Source organism: Rhinolophus sinicus, chromosome 7, assembly GCF_057876585.1.
Source record: "Rhinolophus sinicus isolate RSI-liver-muscle chromosome 7, RSI-T2T, whole genome shotgun sequence".
Classification (NCBI taxonomy): Eukaryota; Metazoa; Chordata; class Mammalia; order Chiroptera; family Rhinolophidae; genus Rhinolophus; species Rhinolophus sinicus.
The window spans coordinates 32,687,716-32,703,897 of NC_142507.1; the positions used below are offsets into that span (position 1 = coordinate 32,687,716).

Genomic DNA, 16,182 nt, shown 5'->3' on the forward strand with positions numbered 1-16,182 from the left:
ATTGCCTAAGCATTGTGAGCTCTGGCCCGACAGGAGCCTCTGCAGCAGGATTACCTTGGGTGCCCTGGGAAGGCTGCCCTGGAGCACAGATAGGCATTAATTGTACTCAACGCAGTCCAATTTCACTCATCCACTATTTATCTAGTGCCACTTAGGAACAAGGTACAGACCAGAGCACATTTCAAACATGACTAAAATGCATGTGCTGCTGTCCCTAAAAACATGACTTTCTCTATAGAAAAGTAGAGGCTTATTTTACCTCAGCTTGTGGTTGAACCACACAAATATGCTGTCTGACGTTCCAGGCCTTTTGTCCATGGAAACAGAGCCAGTGCCTGAGATTTGAGAAGTAAAGCCAAAGCATGATAACTACCATTGGGCTGCCCCATGGCTGCTGAATACAGACAGCAAAGTGCTTTCACTATTCTGAGAGTTTTCTGCCATGTGTTCCTCCAACCAAAAACCTAAGACAATGTCCTGCTGACAGATGTGCCTACTTTATGCAGAGAAGATTTCTAAAAGAACAAGAAAGGCTAGATCAGCCTCAGCATTTTAATATTACATCATCTTGCCTGACCATGGCTCTTTTCATTAAAAATCAATCTCTTCATTAACCTTTTCCCATTTCCTTATTAGATTTAATATCATACTTATAAAAAAGATTTAAGAGGAGAAAATTAAAAATTCAAATCCTGCAAGAGGTCTTTTCCTTGTTTGTTGCCTTGTTAAAGGAGCAGAGCTTCGAGGGAGGAGCATGGACTCCTGTTTACTGAGGAGCTACCTGGGCCAGGTCCTGCACTAGGTGTTGTCCTTCTGTTGCAGTTGCCATGGCATCGTTAGGAGCACAGGTGCTCAAGCAGGACCAGCTACATGATGTGTGAGGTCCCTGCTTCAAAATATGCTAAGAAATTCAAGAGAGTGACAGCAGAATATTAAACAAAGTGTAGGGTTCTCCTAAGTGTGGGTCCCTACGGGACTGCACAGGCCACATGCCCACGAAACTGGCTTTCCTCTCACGCTAGGCTGCCTGAGCTTGAATCCTGGTTTTCAGTACACTTACTAGTAAGTGTACTAGTTATGTAATCTTGGACAAGGCATCTGTAAAATGGGGATAAAAACAGTCCCTAATTCAACGAGTTCTTATTAGGATTAAATGAGTAAATATTTGAAAAGTGCTTAGAAGGATACCTGGCATACAGCAAGTACTTAGTAAAAGGTTTAGTAAATATATGCTCTACCAAGCCTAAATGTCTCAAACTTGTTTTTAGAGTTTGACACCTGATAAAGAGAATCATGTTATTAATATGGCAATGGTCACCTTTTAACAATTAAACAAGAGATTTAAAAAGACAGTCTAGATTAAGTCCAACTACTCACAAAGCAAAATTGAAGAATTAAAAAAGACACTGGTTTATGCTCAAAATTTTGGAAGCATGTGGAGTGTAAATTGTCATGAAGCCAATTTAATATAACTGTTTCCTTTATGCTGAAAGGACTCACTAGAGACTTCGCTGCTTCCATATAGGAAATAAAGTCTGTGGTATTAGAACAAAAACTAAGAAACACCTTTCTCTTTTTTTTTTACATTGCAGAATACCAAAAAAAACCACAAAAAAAAAACAAAAATAAAAAAACCAGGAAATTTTACTAATCATACAGATCCTGTATTTAGTTCTAGAAAAATATACCTAAACCAAGTCAGAAGTTAACTTGCAGGCAGTGATAGATACTTTTATATATAAATTTGGTGCACAGAGGCATAAATACTTCATGTTTTATTGATGTTTGCTTTATAAGTTATTTCACTGGGTTATTTACACGTTTTATTCTTGACTACCAACAATTCTCAGTACTTTGAGAAGCCTTTACAAGAAACGTGGTTTTTCTCCCCACTTACAATAAATATTGTTAACTGCAGAATTCTAAAGAAGTAAATTGTCATTCATTAAACAATTCGCCCAAGGTACACAGATTTGGGATATTTCTCCTTAAGAGTCGGCCACTGAACAATGAAGTAATCGGAGAGGTGAAAGAGAATCTTTCCGGACAGGGATAAATGTTCTACTCGGCAGATGCTTTCCACGTAGACAATGATCACTTTCTTTATTCCTAGTATCCCAAGGAGAAGGGCAGATACACAGATAGGAACACATGTTCCTGGTCCGTTACACAACACCTTAAAAAAAAAAGAAAGTTGAAGGTCAAATTAAAATACAGAATAAATGAGGCATCTGGCACTAAAAACAGTCACATCTTAGAGGGGATTTTGTTTTTTGTCTTTTTGTTCTAAGTCTTGAATTATTCCCCATGTTGTTGGCTCTCCTGCTCCCCAACTCTGTGACTGGGGCAAACCACTTAACTCCTGTGGGCCTGGGCAGCCTGCCCTGTGCTACAGAAGGTGTCAGTACAGTGCCTCGTGCTCAGCCAGCTTTCACTAGACAGGTGTGTGTTGCTCTTCTCTGACTGCTTTGTGGATCTTAAATGTCACACAAATATATAGAAAACGGATAAAATCAGCTATGATTGTCTTCTCAGGTACCAACTTGTTCTTGCTGATTTTTATTCCCATCCCCCCACCCCTCTCTGCCTGTAGCAACCATCAACTTGTTCTCTGTTATCTATAGGTCTGTTTTGTTTTTTTGTTTTTTTTTTTAAATTCCACATATAAGTGAAATTATATGGAATTAGTCTTTCTCTGACTTATTTTACTCGGCATAATGCCCTCAAAGTCCATCCATGTGGCTGCAAATGCCAAGATGTATTCTTTTTCATTGCTGAATAATATTCTATTGAATATATGTACCACAACCTCTTTATCCATTCATCTACTGATGGACATCTAGACTAGTTCCATAGATTGGCTATCACTAGTAATGCTGCAATGAACATAGGGTGCATATATCTTTTTGAATTACTGTTTTTGTTTTCTTTGGATAAATACCAAGAAGTGCAATTCCTGGATTGTATGGCAGATCTATTTTTAATTTTTTGAGGAAACTCCATACTGTTTTCCATAGTGGCTGCCTTAATTTACATTCCCACCAACAGTGCATGCTCACCAGCAATTGTTATTTGTTGATTTATTGATAACAGCCATTCTGACAGGTATGAGGTGATATCTCATTGTGGTTTTAATTTGCATTTCCCTGATGGTTAATGATGTTGGGCATCTTTTCATGTGTTTGTTGACCATCTATATTTCCTCCTTGGAGAAATGCTTGTTTAGGTCCTCTGCCCATTTTTCAATTGGATTTTTTTTTTTTTTTGGTGTTGTATAAGTTCCTTATATATTTTGGATATGAACCCCTTATTGGATGCATCACTGCCAAACATCTTCTCCCATTCAGTAGGCTGGTTTTTTGTTTTGTTGATGGTTTCCTTCACTATTCAAAAAATTGTTTTGTTATCTTCACCCGAGGACACATATCCAGGAAAAAAAAGCTGCTAAGAGTGATGTCAGAGTTTATTGCCTACGTTTTCTTCTAGGAGTTTTGTGGTTTCAGGTCTTACATTTAAGTCTTTAATCCATTTTATTTTTGTATATGGTATAAAAAAGTGGTCCAATTACTTGTTTTTTGTTTTTTTTTCATGTATCTATCCAGTTTTCCTAACACCACTTACTGAAGAGACTGTCTTTACCTCATTGTATATCCTTGCCTCCTTTGTCATAGATTAAGTGACCATATAAGCAAGGAATTATTTCTGGGCATATTTCTATTTCTTAAAATAAAAATTCTCAATAAATGTGGGTGTATTGCCCTTACTATCTTTCTTCTTCACTACTTTGTAAGCTCCTTATGGGCAGAGTAAACCTCTAGGACAATCTATACTCTGTACCTGGAACAAAATAGTCACTCATTAAATTATGCTGAAAAGGAAAAGGAAGGAAAGGAAGTAGTGAAAGGAGCGAGAGAGAAGAGAAGCCTTTTTCCCTGTTGTACATGGAGTCAAATGCTCCCTTTGCCAGACTCAACCCTGTTTGTAACTCTATCACACACTCTTATCATAAACATCATGGCTGTAACTGACAGTTTTTTAAAAATTATTATTATTTTTTTAATTTTATTTTATTAAATTTATTGGGGTGACAATTGTTAGTAAAATTACATAGATTTCAGGTGTACAATTCTGTATTACATCATCTATAAATCCCATTGTGTGTTCACCACCCAGAGTCAGTTCTCCTTCCATCACCATATATTCGATCTCCCTTACCCTCATCTCCCACCCCCCAACCCCCGCCCCCCTTACCCTCTGGCAACCACTAAACTATTATCTGTGTCTATAAGTTTCTGTTTCTCATTTGTTTGTCTTGTTTTTTTGTTGTTTTTGGTTTATATACCACATATCAGTGAAATCACATGGTTCTCTGCCTTTTCTGTCTGACTTGTTTCGCTCAGCATTACTCTCTCAAGATCCATCCATGTTGTCACAAATGTTCCTATATCATCTTTTCTTACCGCCGAATAGTATTCCATTGTGTATATATACCACAACTTCTTTATCCATTCATCTATCGAAGGACATTTTGGTTGTTTCCATGTCTTGGCCACCGCAAACAAAGCTGCAATGAACATTGGAGCACACGTGTCTTTATGGATAAATGTTTTCAGATTTTTTGGGTAGATACCCAGGAGAGGGATTGCTGGGTCATATGGCAATTCTATTCGTAATTTTTTGAGGAACCTCCACACTGCCTTCCATAACGGCTGCACCAGTCTGCATTCCCACCAACAGTATATGAGGGTTCCTTTTTCTCCACAGCCTCTCCAACATTTGTTACTATTTGTCTTGTTGATGATAGCCATTCTGACTGGGGTGAGGTGATATCTCATTGTGGTTTTGATTTGCATTTCTCTGATGATTAGTGATGTTGAGCATTTTTTCATATGTCTATTTGCCATTTGTATGTCCTCTTTGGAGAAATGTCTCTTCAAGTCCTCTGCCCATTTTTCAATTGGGTTGTTTGTTTTTTTGTCGTTGAGTTGCATGAGTTCCTTGTATATTCTGGATACTAGCCCCTTATCGGAGGCACTGTTTGCAAAAATCTTCTCCCATTCAGTTGGTGGCCTCTTTATTTTGTCAATGGTTTCTTTTGCTGTGCAGAAGCTTTTAAGTTTCATATAGTCCCATTCGTTTATTTTAGCTTTTACTTCCATTGCCTTTGGAGTCAAGTTCATAAAATGCTCTTTGAACCCAAGGTCTATCAGTTTAGTACCTATGTTTTCTTCTATGCAGTTTATTGTGTCAGGTCTTATGCTTAAGTCTTTGATCCATTTTGAATTAACTTTGGTACATGGTGACAAATAGCAGTCCAGTTTCATTCTTTTGCACGTGGCTATCCAATTCTCCCAGCACCATTTATTGAAGAGGCTGTCTTTGCTCCATTGTATGGTTTTAGCTTCTTTGTCAAAAATTATCTGTCCATATTTATGTGGTTTTATTTCTGGGTTCTCAATTCTATTCCATTGGTCTATGTTTCTGTTTTTCTGCCAATACCATGCTGTTTTGATTATTGTAGCCCTGTAGTACAAGCCAAAGTCAGGAAGTGTGATACCTCCATTATTGTTCTTTTTTCTTAAGATTGCTTTGGCTATTCGGGGTCTTTTGTGGTTCCAAACAAATCTGATGATTTTTTGTTCTATTTCTTTAAAATATGCCATTGGGATTTTGATGGGGATTGCATTGAATCTGTATATTGCTTTGGGTAATATGGCCATTTTAACTATGTTGATTCTTCCAATCCATGAGCACGGAATGTCTTTCCATTTCTTTGTGTCTTCTTCAATTTCTTTCAAAAATGTCTTATAGTTTTCAGCATATAGGTCTTTCACATCCTTGGTTAAGTTTATTCCTAGGTGTTTTATTCTTTTTGCTGCCATTGCAAAAGGAATTGTTTTTTTGTATTTCTTTTTCTGAGATTTCATTGTTAGTATATAGGAAGGCAATGGACTTTTGTGCGTTGATTTTGTAGCCGGCAACTTTACTGTATTCGGTGATTGTTTCTAATAGCTTTTTGGTGGAGTCTTTAGGGTTTTCTATATATAGCATCATGTCATCTGCAAAGAGTGATAATTTAACTTCTTCATTCCCAATTTGGATGCCTTTTATTTCTTTCTCTTGCCTGATTGCTCTGGCAAGGACTTCCAACACTATGTTGAAAAGCAGAGGTGATAGGGGACATCCCTGTCATGTTCCTGAACGTAGAGCAAAGGGCTTCAGTTTTTCTCCATTAATTATGAGATTAGCAGAGGGCTTGTCATATATGGCATTTATTATGTTAAGGTATTTTCCTTCTATACCCATTTTATTAAGTGTTTTAATCATAAATGGATGTTGTATCTTGTCAAATGCTTTTTCTGCATCAATTGATATAATCATATGATTTTTGTCCTTTATTTTGTTTATGTGATGTATCACATTGATGGATTTTCGTATGTTGAACCACCCTGTGCCCCGGGGATGAACCCCACTTGGTCGTGATGAATAATCTTTTTAATGCATTGTTGTATTCTATTTGCTAGAATTTTATTTAGGATTTTTGCATCGGTATTCATTAGAGATATTGGTCTGTAGTTTTCTTTCTTTGTGCTGTCCTTACCAGGTTTTGGTATCAGGGTAATGTTGGCCTCATAAAATGAGTTAGGGAGTACTGTCTCTTCTTCTATTTTTTGGAAGAGTTTGTGCAGAATTGGTATTAGATCCTCTTTGAAGGTTTGGTAGAATTCACTAGTGAAACCATCTGGTCCCGGACTTTTGCTTTTGGGAAGGTTTTGGATGACTGATTCAATTTCGTTACTGGTGATTGGTCTGTTTAGATTTTCCAGTTTTTCATGGTTCAGCCTTGGAAGGCTATATGTTTCTAAGAACTTGTCCATTTCTTCTAGGTTGTTGAATTTGGTGGCATATAGTCCTTCATAGTATTCTTGGATGATCCTTTGTATTTCTGTGGTGTCCGTGATAACTTCCCCTTTTATGTTTCTGATTTTGTTAATCAGTGTCTTCTCTCTTTTTATCTTAGTAAGTCTAGCCAAGGGTTTGTCAATTTGTTAATCTTTTCAAAGAACCAGCTCTTTGTCACATTAATTTTTTCTATTGTCTTTTTGTTCTCTATTTCCTTTAGTTCTGCTCTAATTTTTATTATTTCCTTTCTTCTGCTGACCTTGGGTTTTACTTGTTCTTCTTTTTCTAGTTCTTTAAGGTGTAACATGAGGTTATTTATTTGGGAGTTTTCTTGTTTCTTGAGATAGGCCTGTAATGAGATAAATTTCCCTCTTAAAACTGCTTTCGCTGCATCCCCAAAATTTTGGTAGGATGTATTTTCATTGTCATTTGTTTCTATATATCTTTTTATCTCTCCTCTAATTTCTTCTTTGACCCAGTCTTTCTTTAAAAGTATGTTGTTTAATCTCCATGTATTTGTGTTTTTACCCCGCTTTCTTTTTACAGTTGATATTCAATTTCAAAGCCTTGTGATCAGAGAATATGCATGGTATGATTTCAATCTTCTTAAATTTGTTGAGACTGATTTTATGTCCCAATATATGGTCTATCCTTGAGAATGTTCCGTGTACACTAGAAAAGAATGTATAGTCTGAGGTTTTAGGATGAAGTGCTCTATAAATGTCAATTATGTCCATTTCATCTAATGTGTCATTTAGGGCTACTATTTCGTTATTTATTTTCTGTTTGGATGATCTATCCATAGCTGTCAATGATGTATTTAAGTCCCCTAGTATTAAAAATTATTTTACCATCCCACATCAATTTGCCTTTTCCTCAGGGGAACCACTGTATCCCTCACTCTGAGCTTAAGTGCTGGCATAGAGTTGACTCCATACCCAACTATAAGTAGAGGACATATGACTCCAGTGTGACCCGTCAAAGCATCGAATTCCAGGGCAAAAGTCATTTATTCCAGGGCAAAAGTCATTGGAACACATAATCCATTCAGAAACCACAGACGAAGTGGGACATTTGTTGGGGCTGCTGAGAGTATGGCACTTTCTCTGCTGTATCGGAATCTAGGAGGACATGGGCCTGGTACTATTAACATCCATCTTGCTACCATGTGGAGAGCTTGAGAATGAAGCCATCATAGAAAAAAAAAAGGACAGAGCTGAGAGATGAAGACAGGCCAGATCCCAAAGGCAGCATTTAAGATACATGAATCCAGCTGTGCCTGAAGGAAACCAGATCTAATCCTGGACTTGTTAGGTATGCGAGGGAATACATTCCATTTTTGCTTAAACCAGTTTGAATCAGGGTTTCTGTCACTAGCAATAAAAGCGTCCTTAACTGATACAGCCCTTTATTTTGTCTAACTCTCTGACTAGTCTTTGACTGACCACCTGTAGTGCCAACTGGTAGGTGTTCAATAGATGCCTATTGGGTGGATTAAAAATCAATCAATCAACTTTTCTGAGAGCAGGAAGTCCAAGAGATGTACTACAGATAATATAAGTTACGGGTCTCGAAAACAGAAAAAACAGGTCAGGGCTAACATAAATATGAAGTCATGAGGGTAGACGAGCCAGATCAAGGATCAAGAACAGTTCCAAGACGGTTGTTGTTCTATAGAATTGGGTCACCACAGCTCAAGTCCCGTTGGCCAAAGTGTAACATCGGCATTTACGAAAAAACATTTCACTTAGGTCATCTGAATTCAGCTCCTAACCTAGTAGGAACCCTACATACAGAATATGGGCCAAGACCTCGGTTGGTTTGAAGGTCAGAGACCATGAAGTGGAGGGGAAGCCAAGAGAGAGCATGTGAAGGTGAGACAGAAAGCCAGACGGAGAGTTCAATTAGGGCTGCAACCTGAAGAGACTGGGCAGAGAAGCAGAGTCCAACTCTGAGGCACTGGCCTGAAGACTAGAGTATTGGACAAGTTCTCGCTAGTGGAGATAGAGGTGGAGGCTGGAGAGAGTTCAGGAACTGCAGTAACAAGGCCCCAGGGAAGGTTGGGGGCCTCCACTGAGCTGCTGGGCCCATGGAAGAAGACGCAGAACTGGAGTCCACTGTCAAAGCACAGCTGGTCTGGGCAGGTTGCCTCTGTGGAGTAACTTGTTCTGTCAAGATCAGAACTTCTGTTTACAGGACACTGGCTCCACTATGTAGACAGGTTAAAGGGGATATGAGGAAGAGAGCAAACCCTGATGTGTAGGAACAGTCAGGAGTCACAGGAAGAAGAAGAGCTTGGTTGTAGGCTTAACAGGGAGCAAAGTCAAGTAAGGTGCTTAAGAATGCACCTTTTTATTTTAGAGAAATAAGAAAGCCACAAGGCACTCTGACTTAGCCTGTGCTCCAAAGTGTGCAAAAGATGATGAAACAACCAAGAATGTCTCTTGCAGTCAACAAAGCTGCAAACACAGAAGTGGAGAAATCTTCAGATTTGGGGAGGAGTAATGGAAACCTCAAAGGTGGCTATTTCAGTGAATCTTTGAGCTGAAATACGGGGAGGAATGAGTGAACACGTAGGGGAGAGGAGCTCAGGCAGGAGCTGGATGAGCTGAACAGGGCTGGGAAAAGGTTTATAGAATGTGAACGTAAAGATCAGGGGGAGCAAACGGGTGGTTAGGGAGGAACCGATTACACAGAACAGGGTGAGTTCTTTCAACGTTAGGAGAGAAATGTAAGAATTCAGAGTATTTAGTTTAAGGTTGATTTGGAAAAAATGTGCTTTCTGAGAACATGACAAAGGACAAAACTTTGCCCTCAGTGGATTTTCTTTTAACTCTTATCACTAACTTTTCAGCTCAATGTGAGAACGCCAGAAAAGCATTAAGAAAAAAGTAATCCTTCCATCAATCTGTTACCATTTTGGTGTCTTCTCTTCCAGTGTGTTTATATATATACATTTATATTTCACCAGAAGACATATCCATATATGCATGTACATAATTGTGAGAACTTATATATAAATATTATAAAGTTCTTTTTAGTTACATTTTTGTGTGTTGTAAAAAGTTTTTTAAAATTCATGATTTTTAATGACTGCATATATTTAATCCCATAGGTATCTCATAATTCATCTAACTATTCCTTATTGTTGGAAATGTAGGCTGACTCTTTTTTTTTTGCTATTCTAAATCATGCTATTATGAACATCTTTGTATACAAATCTTTGACCTCTAAGGTTTCAATTTTGCATTGAACTGTGTTCCAGAGTTCTTGCTGAGAGGTTAAAAGAAACAGCTTCAAGGACTTAAGGAAGTTGTAGAAAGTTTAATAAAACAACTGTCATGAATTGGGGATGGGCCATGTGGTCTTTCGCTTTTTTGTTCCTGCCTGGAATCCATCTGAGTGAGTCCCACTGCATGAGTTGTGGCAGCAGGCAGGGCCCACCTCTCACAGCACAAGTGACATATTCCTTTCTAGGTCCCCTTTGCGGTTAGTGACTAGGCCAGGGACTTGGCCAGAATATTCTGTCTAGATCTGACCAGGAGCTACGATGCAGAGAAGCAAGGCAAAAGGAGAATCTTCAGTGGCAAAGGTGCCACTGGCACCATCCCGTACTAGTGGTGCCAGCTGCAGTGTTCAATGTCCAGTAGTGGTGGCAGCAGCGTCCCCAAACTGTTCTGTGGCTGTGGAATTTTGGCCATGTTTCTAGCTGCTCAGCTCCCACCTTGTCCTTCCCTGTCTTCTAACCCTACTTTGTTAGCTTTCCCAGTAATTCTGAGAGCTGTCAATAGCTTTTCAGTAAATTCTTTCTCCGTTTCAGTCAGCCAGAGTGGATTTTTATGGTTTCTTACCAAGAACCCTAACTGGTATGGGAAGAACAAAGACTTTAAGAACAGCAAATGCAGAGTCAGAGAAGGAACAGTCATAGGATTTCCTCAGGCAGGGATAATAGTACTGGACAGTGAGTGCCGGAAGCAGACGAAGTGAAATATGGATGAGGACTATGCAGGAAAAAGAGCCCGGTGAGGGCTGCAGTGAATGGAAAGGGTACACAAAAAGCCTCATTCAATAGAGGAGGGCGACAGTAGTGGGACGAAAGCCTCAGAAAACTGAATGGAGAAGCATCTGAGGGTAACCAAGGGTAAGGAAGAAAGTGCAGGTGGAGGGCAGGGTGTCCGTAACAGCAGCGGTTAGAGTCAGGACCGGGAGGCTGGGGGAAGTGTGAGGAGGGCAGTGCTGGACGCCAGCCATCAGGGGAGGCGGACAGCAGGAAGGAAAAGGACGAGCCGCAGATGCGCTGACGTATGTGCTTGGCTCACATACGGTACACTGTATTTCTTCTTTTTTTTATGTCTATTTAATCATTTGAGTAGTAACAATTAAATAGAAATAGCTAAATATCAAGCCCAATATGAAATAATCAAATAAATCTTAAACACTACAATCACCAACTGTTTATGACCCTCAAGGTCTCATACAATTTTATTGCTAACACACAGAGAATTTCCAGAGTTGTCATCAATGTGTAGACAGCTTTTTGAGGTCTACTTTTCCAATTGTATCAGTACTTCCATGTCATGTTTCTACACAGGTGTGTCACTGCATGAACATGCCACAGTCACCGAGCCATTTCCCTACTGCTCTTTACCCAGACGTAGCTTCCATCTTCCTTTAAGCCATATGAAAAAGGCAAGTTATAAATTATTTTTATGCAGGCTAATGCACGCATATTGTACAAATACTGAATTTACTGCTGGCTCCTCAAATGCCACTTACTTGTATTTTGCTTGGTGACAACTAAAAAAAAAAAACACAACCAAGCAAAAAACCCCCCAAAACTGTTCCTGATGTAATCAAATCAAAAGCATTCCCCTTTGATCCTGCAGGTCTTGTCCATTTGGTAAGTTCCGTGTACGGACACCCAACACTGAGTACTCCAGCTCAGCCAGAAGACTCTTTCTCATGTTGCATTCATATAAGCCATCAGAAGGGGAAACAACATGGTTCATAGGCCAGGGCTTTGCAATCACAGAGCTGGGCTGGCTGCTTGACAGCAAGGTTACCAGGATAAATCACCTAACCAGTCCATGTCTCAGTTTCCTCTGTCATGAACTGGTTCATTGATTCAGGAAATATTTATTGAGCAAAGATAATACGCCAGGTACTGTGCTGGGTATTAAGGATGTATCAGTGAACAAAAGTGGGAAGTCCCTGTGCTCACAAAGTTTACATTCCTGAACATAATAGATGTAGAACAATATGAACATAGAACATAAAGCAGAATAAGGGAGCAGGAAGACGAGGAGGTCAAAGCAGAGCTGGGAGGAGGTGGCTCATGAGCACATACCTGATGATGTGCAGGGGTTTCAGGTAAACCGGCCGTCACTTAGAGCAGAGGCAGGAAAGAGGATGGTGTCTGTTCTGTGGACTAGGTCACTGAGAGCCAATGAAATGGTCTGGGAGCTTAGGGGGGATGGGAACTTGGTAATTGAACAGAGCTGTTCTGTCCAGGTGAAACTTTGTCGCGGGGGTTTGAACTTCTTGTGAACGATGTCAGCACAGATGTAGTGCAAGAGGAGACTGGTCCTGCCGGTCCTGGGGCAGGTGCAGAACCGGTGCTAACATATCTCCTTCTTGCAGGGATAGGGAGACAACATCAGGAGTGGGGAATGGTAATCCAACCAGACACAAATATAACATGGGGAAATCAGTGTCTCCTTAATAGCGTTGCTGTGGGATTAAATAATATATGGAAAGCATTTAACATAGTCATTGGCCCATGGTAAAAATTCAATAAATGGTAGCTACTATTAATATTATAATCTTTCCAAACATGAAGTAGTACACTTGAGGCATTTTTCAAACTCTTAAGAGTACTGGGTGGCACCAGGCTTGTCCCTTACTCTGTCACAGGCATGGCACTAACCTGGCATGATTTAACCTCTCCTCCAGAGGGTACCTTATAAGAATAACCCAACCCACTGTTTTGGTGTCTATTGTCTAATCTTTTTTGCCCTGCGTGACCCACACCAAATGACACTTACGTAAGAAAAGGACAGAAGGAGCCTGACTTCCGGGAGCAGTGATTGCTGGGAGTCCACAAACGGCGGTGACTGGAGGGTTCTCTCGCTTCCCTGCTCTGGGTCTGCTGAGCCTCTGTAGCGTGCTTAGCCAGTGGCCAAATGGCCTTCCATGTCAATGGCCATAACGTGACAAATAAGCCTGATCATGTTCATTTCAAAACAAGAGCTGGCTATTTTGCCCGTGTGTGGGAAACCAGACTTCCCACTTTCTCGTGACCATTCTGATTTGGGCCTGAGCCACAGTGATGGTAAGTAGGGGGCGGAGACACAGACATCAGGCTCCAATGTCCCCTCCACAACTCAGTGATACCCAATTGTAGTTTCAGTGCATGTTAGTAAGACCCTACAGACCCCAGACTCCATATGGTTTGGTTAGTCCTCCGATAAGTGCAGAGCAGGCAAAAGAGCTCAGAGGTTGTTGGTGCCACGCAGAGTTGGCATTTCATTTCTTTGCCCCGATATTCCATCATAAAAAAAAGACATAGATAATTAAAACTTAAATTTTCTTTTGTCTGAATGGGTAAGCCATGGCAGCTTTGCATCATCAGTAAAGATCATGGTCAGGCTAACCACACATTGTTTTCCTAACCTTCCTGGCTGCTTCTACATTCAGCTGACGAAATTGAATCTTTTAGTTTTCCTGTTCTCTGGACCAAATGGTCAAGGTGACGATTTCCTGCCTTTTTGGTCTTTTATTGTTTTCATTGTATTTTCAACCCTCTGAAATGTTTTCACGGAGGTCTCTGAATCCTAGCAATCCGGTTTTTTTCCCTTTTGTTTTCCCCACACCCTGTACTCAGCGGCTCTCTCAGAGGCTCAGATTGCAGAGCTAGATGCAGCCTCTGAGAGTCATGTGGTTCAACCTTTTCCCCTTAGCTGGAGGAGGAAGGGAGAGACCTTGACATTTACAGGGCAGCTACTACTTGCCAGGCACAGAAGCCAAATGTGGCATTTTGCATAAGCACCTCACTTAAACCTTATAATAAACAGTCCTCTAGGTGGACACTGTTATCATTTTTTAGACAAGGGGATGAAGGCACAGAGAAATTAAGTGACCTATGTAAGCTCACACAGTTGAGACTCAAACCCAGCTTTTAGAAGATGAGTCTGGGGCTCTGCTGTCCATTCCTGGTCTGGCGCTGTCCTATACCTGCAACCAGATCCAGCATTAGTTGGGAGTTGGCTGAAGGCAAGGCAGGCTCCAGGGCAGATATGACATGGAGAGTTTAACTGAGGTGAAATTCTGGCAATTGTTATTAATATTTTATAGCTTTAATAGAGAAATCAGTGGCAGGCTATATAACATGCCATTGGACTAAGATGGATTAGAAAAACTTTTCAGCAGATAAAATGGGGGAAATGGTTAACATTAAAAAAAATGAGAATATCCTTTCTAAACAGGAAGAACTGGCTTGAATTCAAAGCAATTACATAACTCTGACTGTCAAGGCCCTCGTAAGTAGATTAAGTGGTCTTTTCCACGTGATCCTGCTCTAATTTTTTTACATGGACTTATGTATAGTTTCTGATTGCTGAATTGACAACTAATTGGCAGCTTTCCTTAATTTATGCACAGATAATTCTGCAGTACAAAAAAAAGCTTAAGAATTTTTATAGAGGATTATCTGATTCCTTAATTCTGAGTCAAAAGGATACATAAAGGACATACTTTATAAGAAGAGTAAGAGACAGACCCATGTTCTCAAAGAAAGACAAAGAAACAGAGGCAAGAAGATAGAATTCAACAAACTGAGATGCATTAAGTACTTGTATCTTGTTGTGATTAAAGAATATGGAACTCTGGAGCCAAGCTTGGCTTCCACCTTGACGAAGCTGCCAAAGTTCTCCAAAGAACATGTGCTTCCCTTTGTGCACGTGGCTATTTAAAAGTTGTTCATCACACATTCATCAGAATCCTAGCTTTGGTGCGCCTGACTCCATCAGTGACTCAGAGAAGCAGAAGATACTGCTTGTCAAAATCAGGGTGATTTTTTTGAGGATTTTATTGCCTTCAAGCTTATCTGAGTTTTGTTAAAGATATTTGGCTGCACTAATGACGCCCTCCTATTACAACTCAAAAGACAGGAACACTGATAGGACCTGAGAGAAGCAATGAGTTTATCCCAGTTCCATTCAGAGGATCTCCTTTATACTAGCAACTAGCAAAGTGACTCTATGCTAGTGTTTCTCAGGCTTCCACATCACATTTACTCAGGAGTACTTGTCAAAAATGTACTCTTGGGGAGACCTGATGGCTCAGTTGGTTAGAGCGCGAGCTCTGAAAAACAGCGCTGCTGGTTCGATTCCCACATGGGCCAATGAGCTGTGCCTTCCACCACTAGATTGAAGACAATGAGCTGCTGCTGAGCTTCCAGAAGGGCAGCCAGATGGCTCAGCTGGTTAGAGTGCAAGCTCTCAATAACAAGGTTGCCGGTTCAATTCCCAGTATGGGATGGTGGGCTGTGCCCCCTGCAACTAAAGATTGAAAACAGTGACTGGACTTGGAGCTGAGCTATGCCCTCCACAACTAGATTGAAGGACAACGACTTGGAGCTGATGGACCCTGGAGAAACACACTGTTCCCCAATATTCCCCAATAAAATAAAATAATAAAAAAAGGCTACATACTATTAGGATTCCAACTCTATGACATTCTGGGAAAGGCAAAACTTAAAAAAAAAAAAAATGTAGATCCTAAATCAGAATCTCTGGGTCCAGGGCCCAGGAATACGCATTTTAAACAAGCTCCTCGGTGATTCTGGTGCAAACTAGAGGTTGTAAAGCTCTGCTCTACAGTATAGGAAAGGGGCTGGCTATCTTCACACATGGCACCACACCTGGATTCAGTCCTGCACAAGGGGTCTGTGTGCTAAGGGAGAAAGCAGCAGGGAGAAGGAGAAGTGGGTACTGGTGACCACAAAGGCCACTCCTCTCATCCTGCTCAAAACCTCTTTGGGGACAAGCAGCCCAGCGAACTCATGTGAAGGTGCTTTTCAGTGAGCCTGAGGTTCCCAATAGCAGGGAGAACTGCCCGAAATTGAGGAGCTCAGCCAGGACGCCCCTTCCTCAGTTGGCTAGATTTAGAGTCATCTCTGAGAAAGCAAGTATCCCTGGGAAGAGCCTTATCTTAAGGACTAGAAATCAGCTCCTTTATTATTTGTTCATGCTTTAGAAAGGATTAGTTGACAGCATTCTG

The 16,182-nt window shown here is 40.4% G+C and overlaps 1 protein-coding gene across 1 annotated transcript in view; it reads right to left on the reverse strand.

The window, feature by feature from the left end:
• Nucleotides 1-1,760: 1,760 nt before the first annotated feature.
• Nucleotides 1,761-16,182, reverse strand: part of ALG14 (ALG14 UDP-N-acetylglucosaminyltransferase subunit) — a 119,506-nt gene continuing 105,084 nt past the window's right edge. Inside the window, exon 4 of the mRNA XM_019716850.3 lies at nucleotides 1,761-2,176. Coding sequence (XP_019572409.1) covers nucleotides 1,946-2,176 — 231 coding nt within the window. The 3' untranslated portion in view covers nucleotides 1,761-1,945. The remainder of the gene's footprint in view (nucleotides 2,177-16,182) is intronic.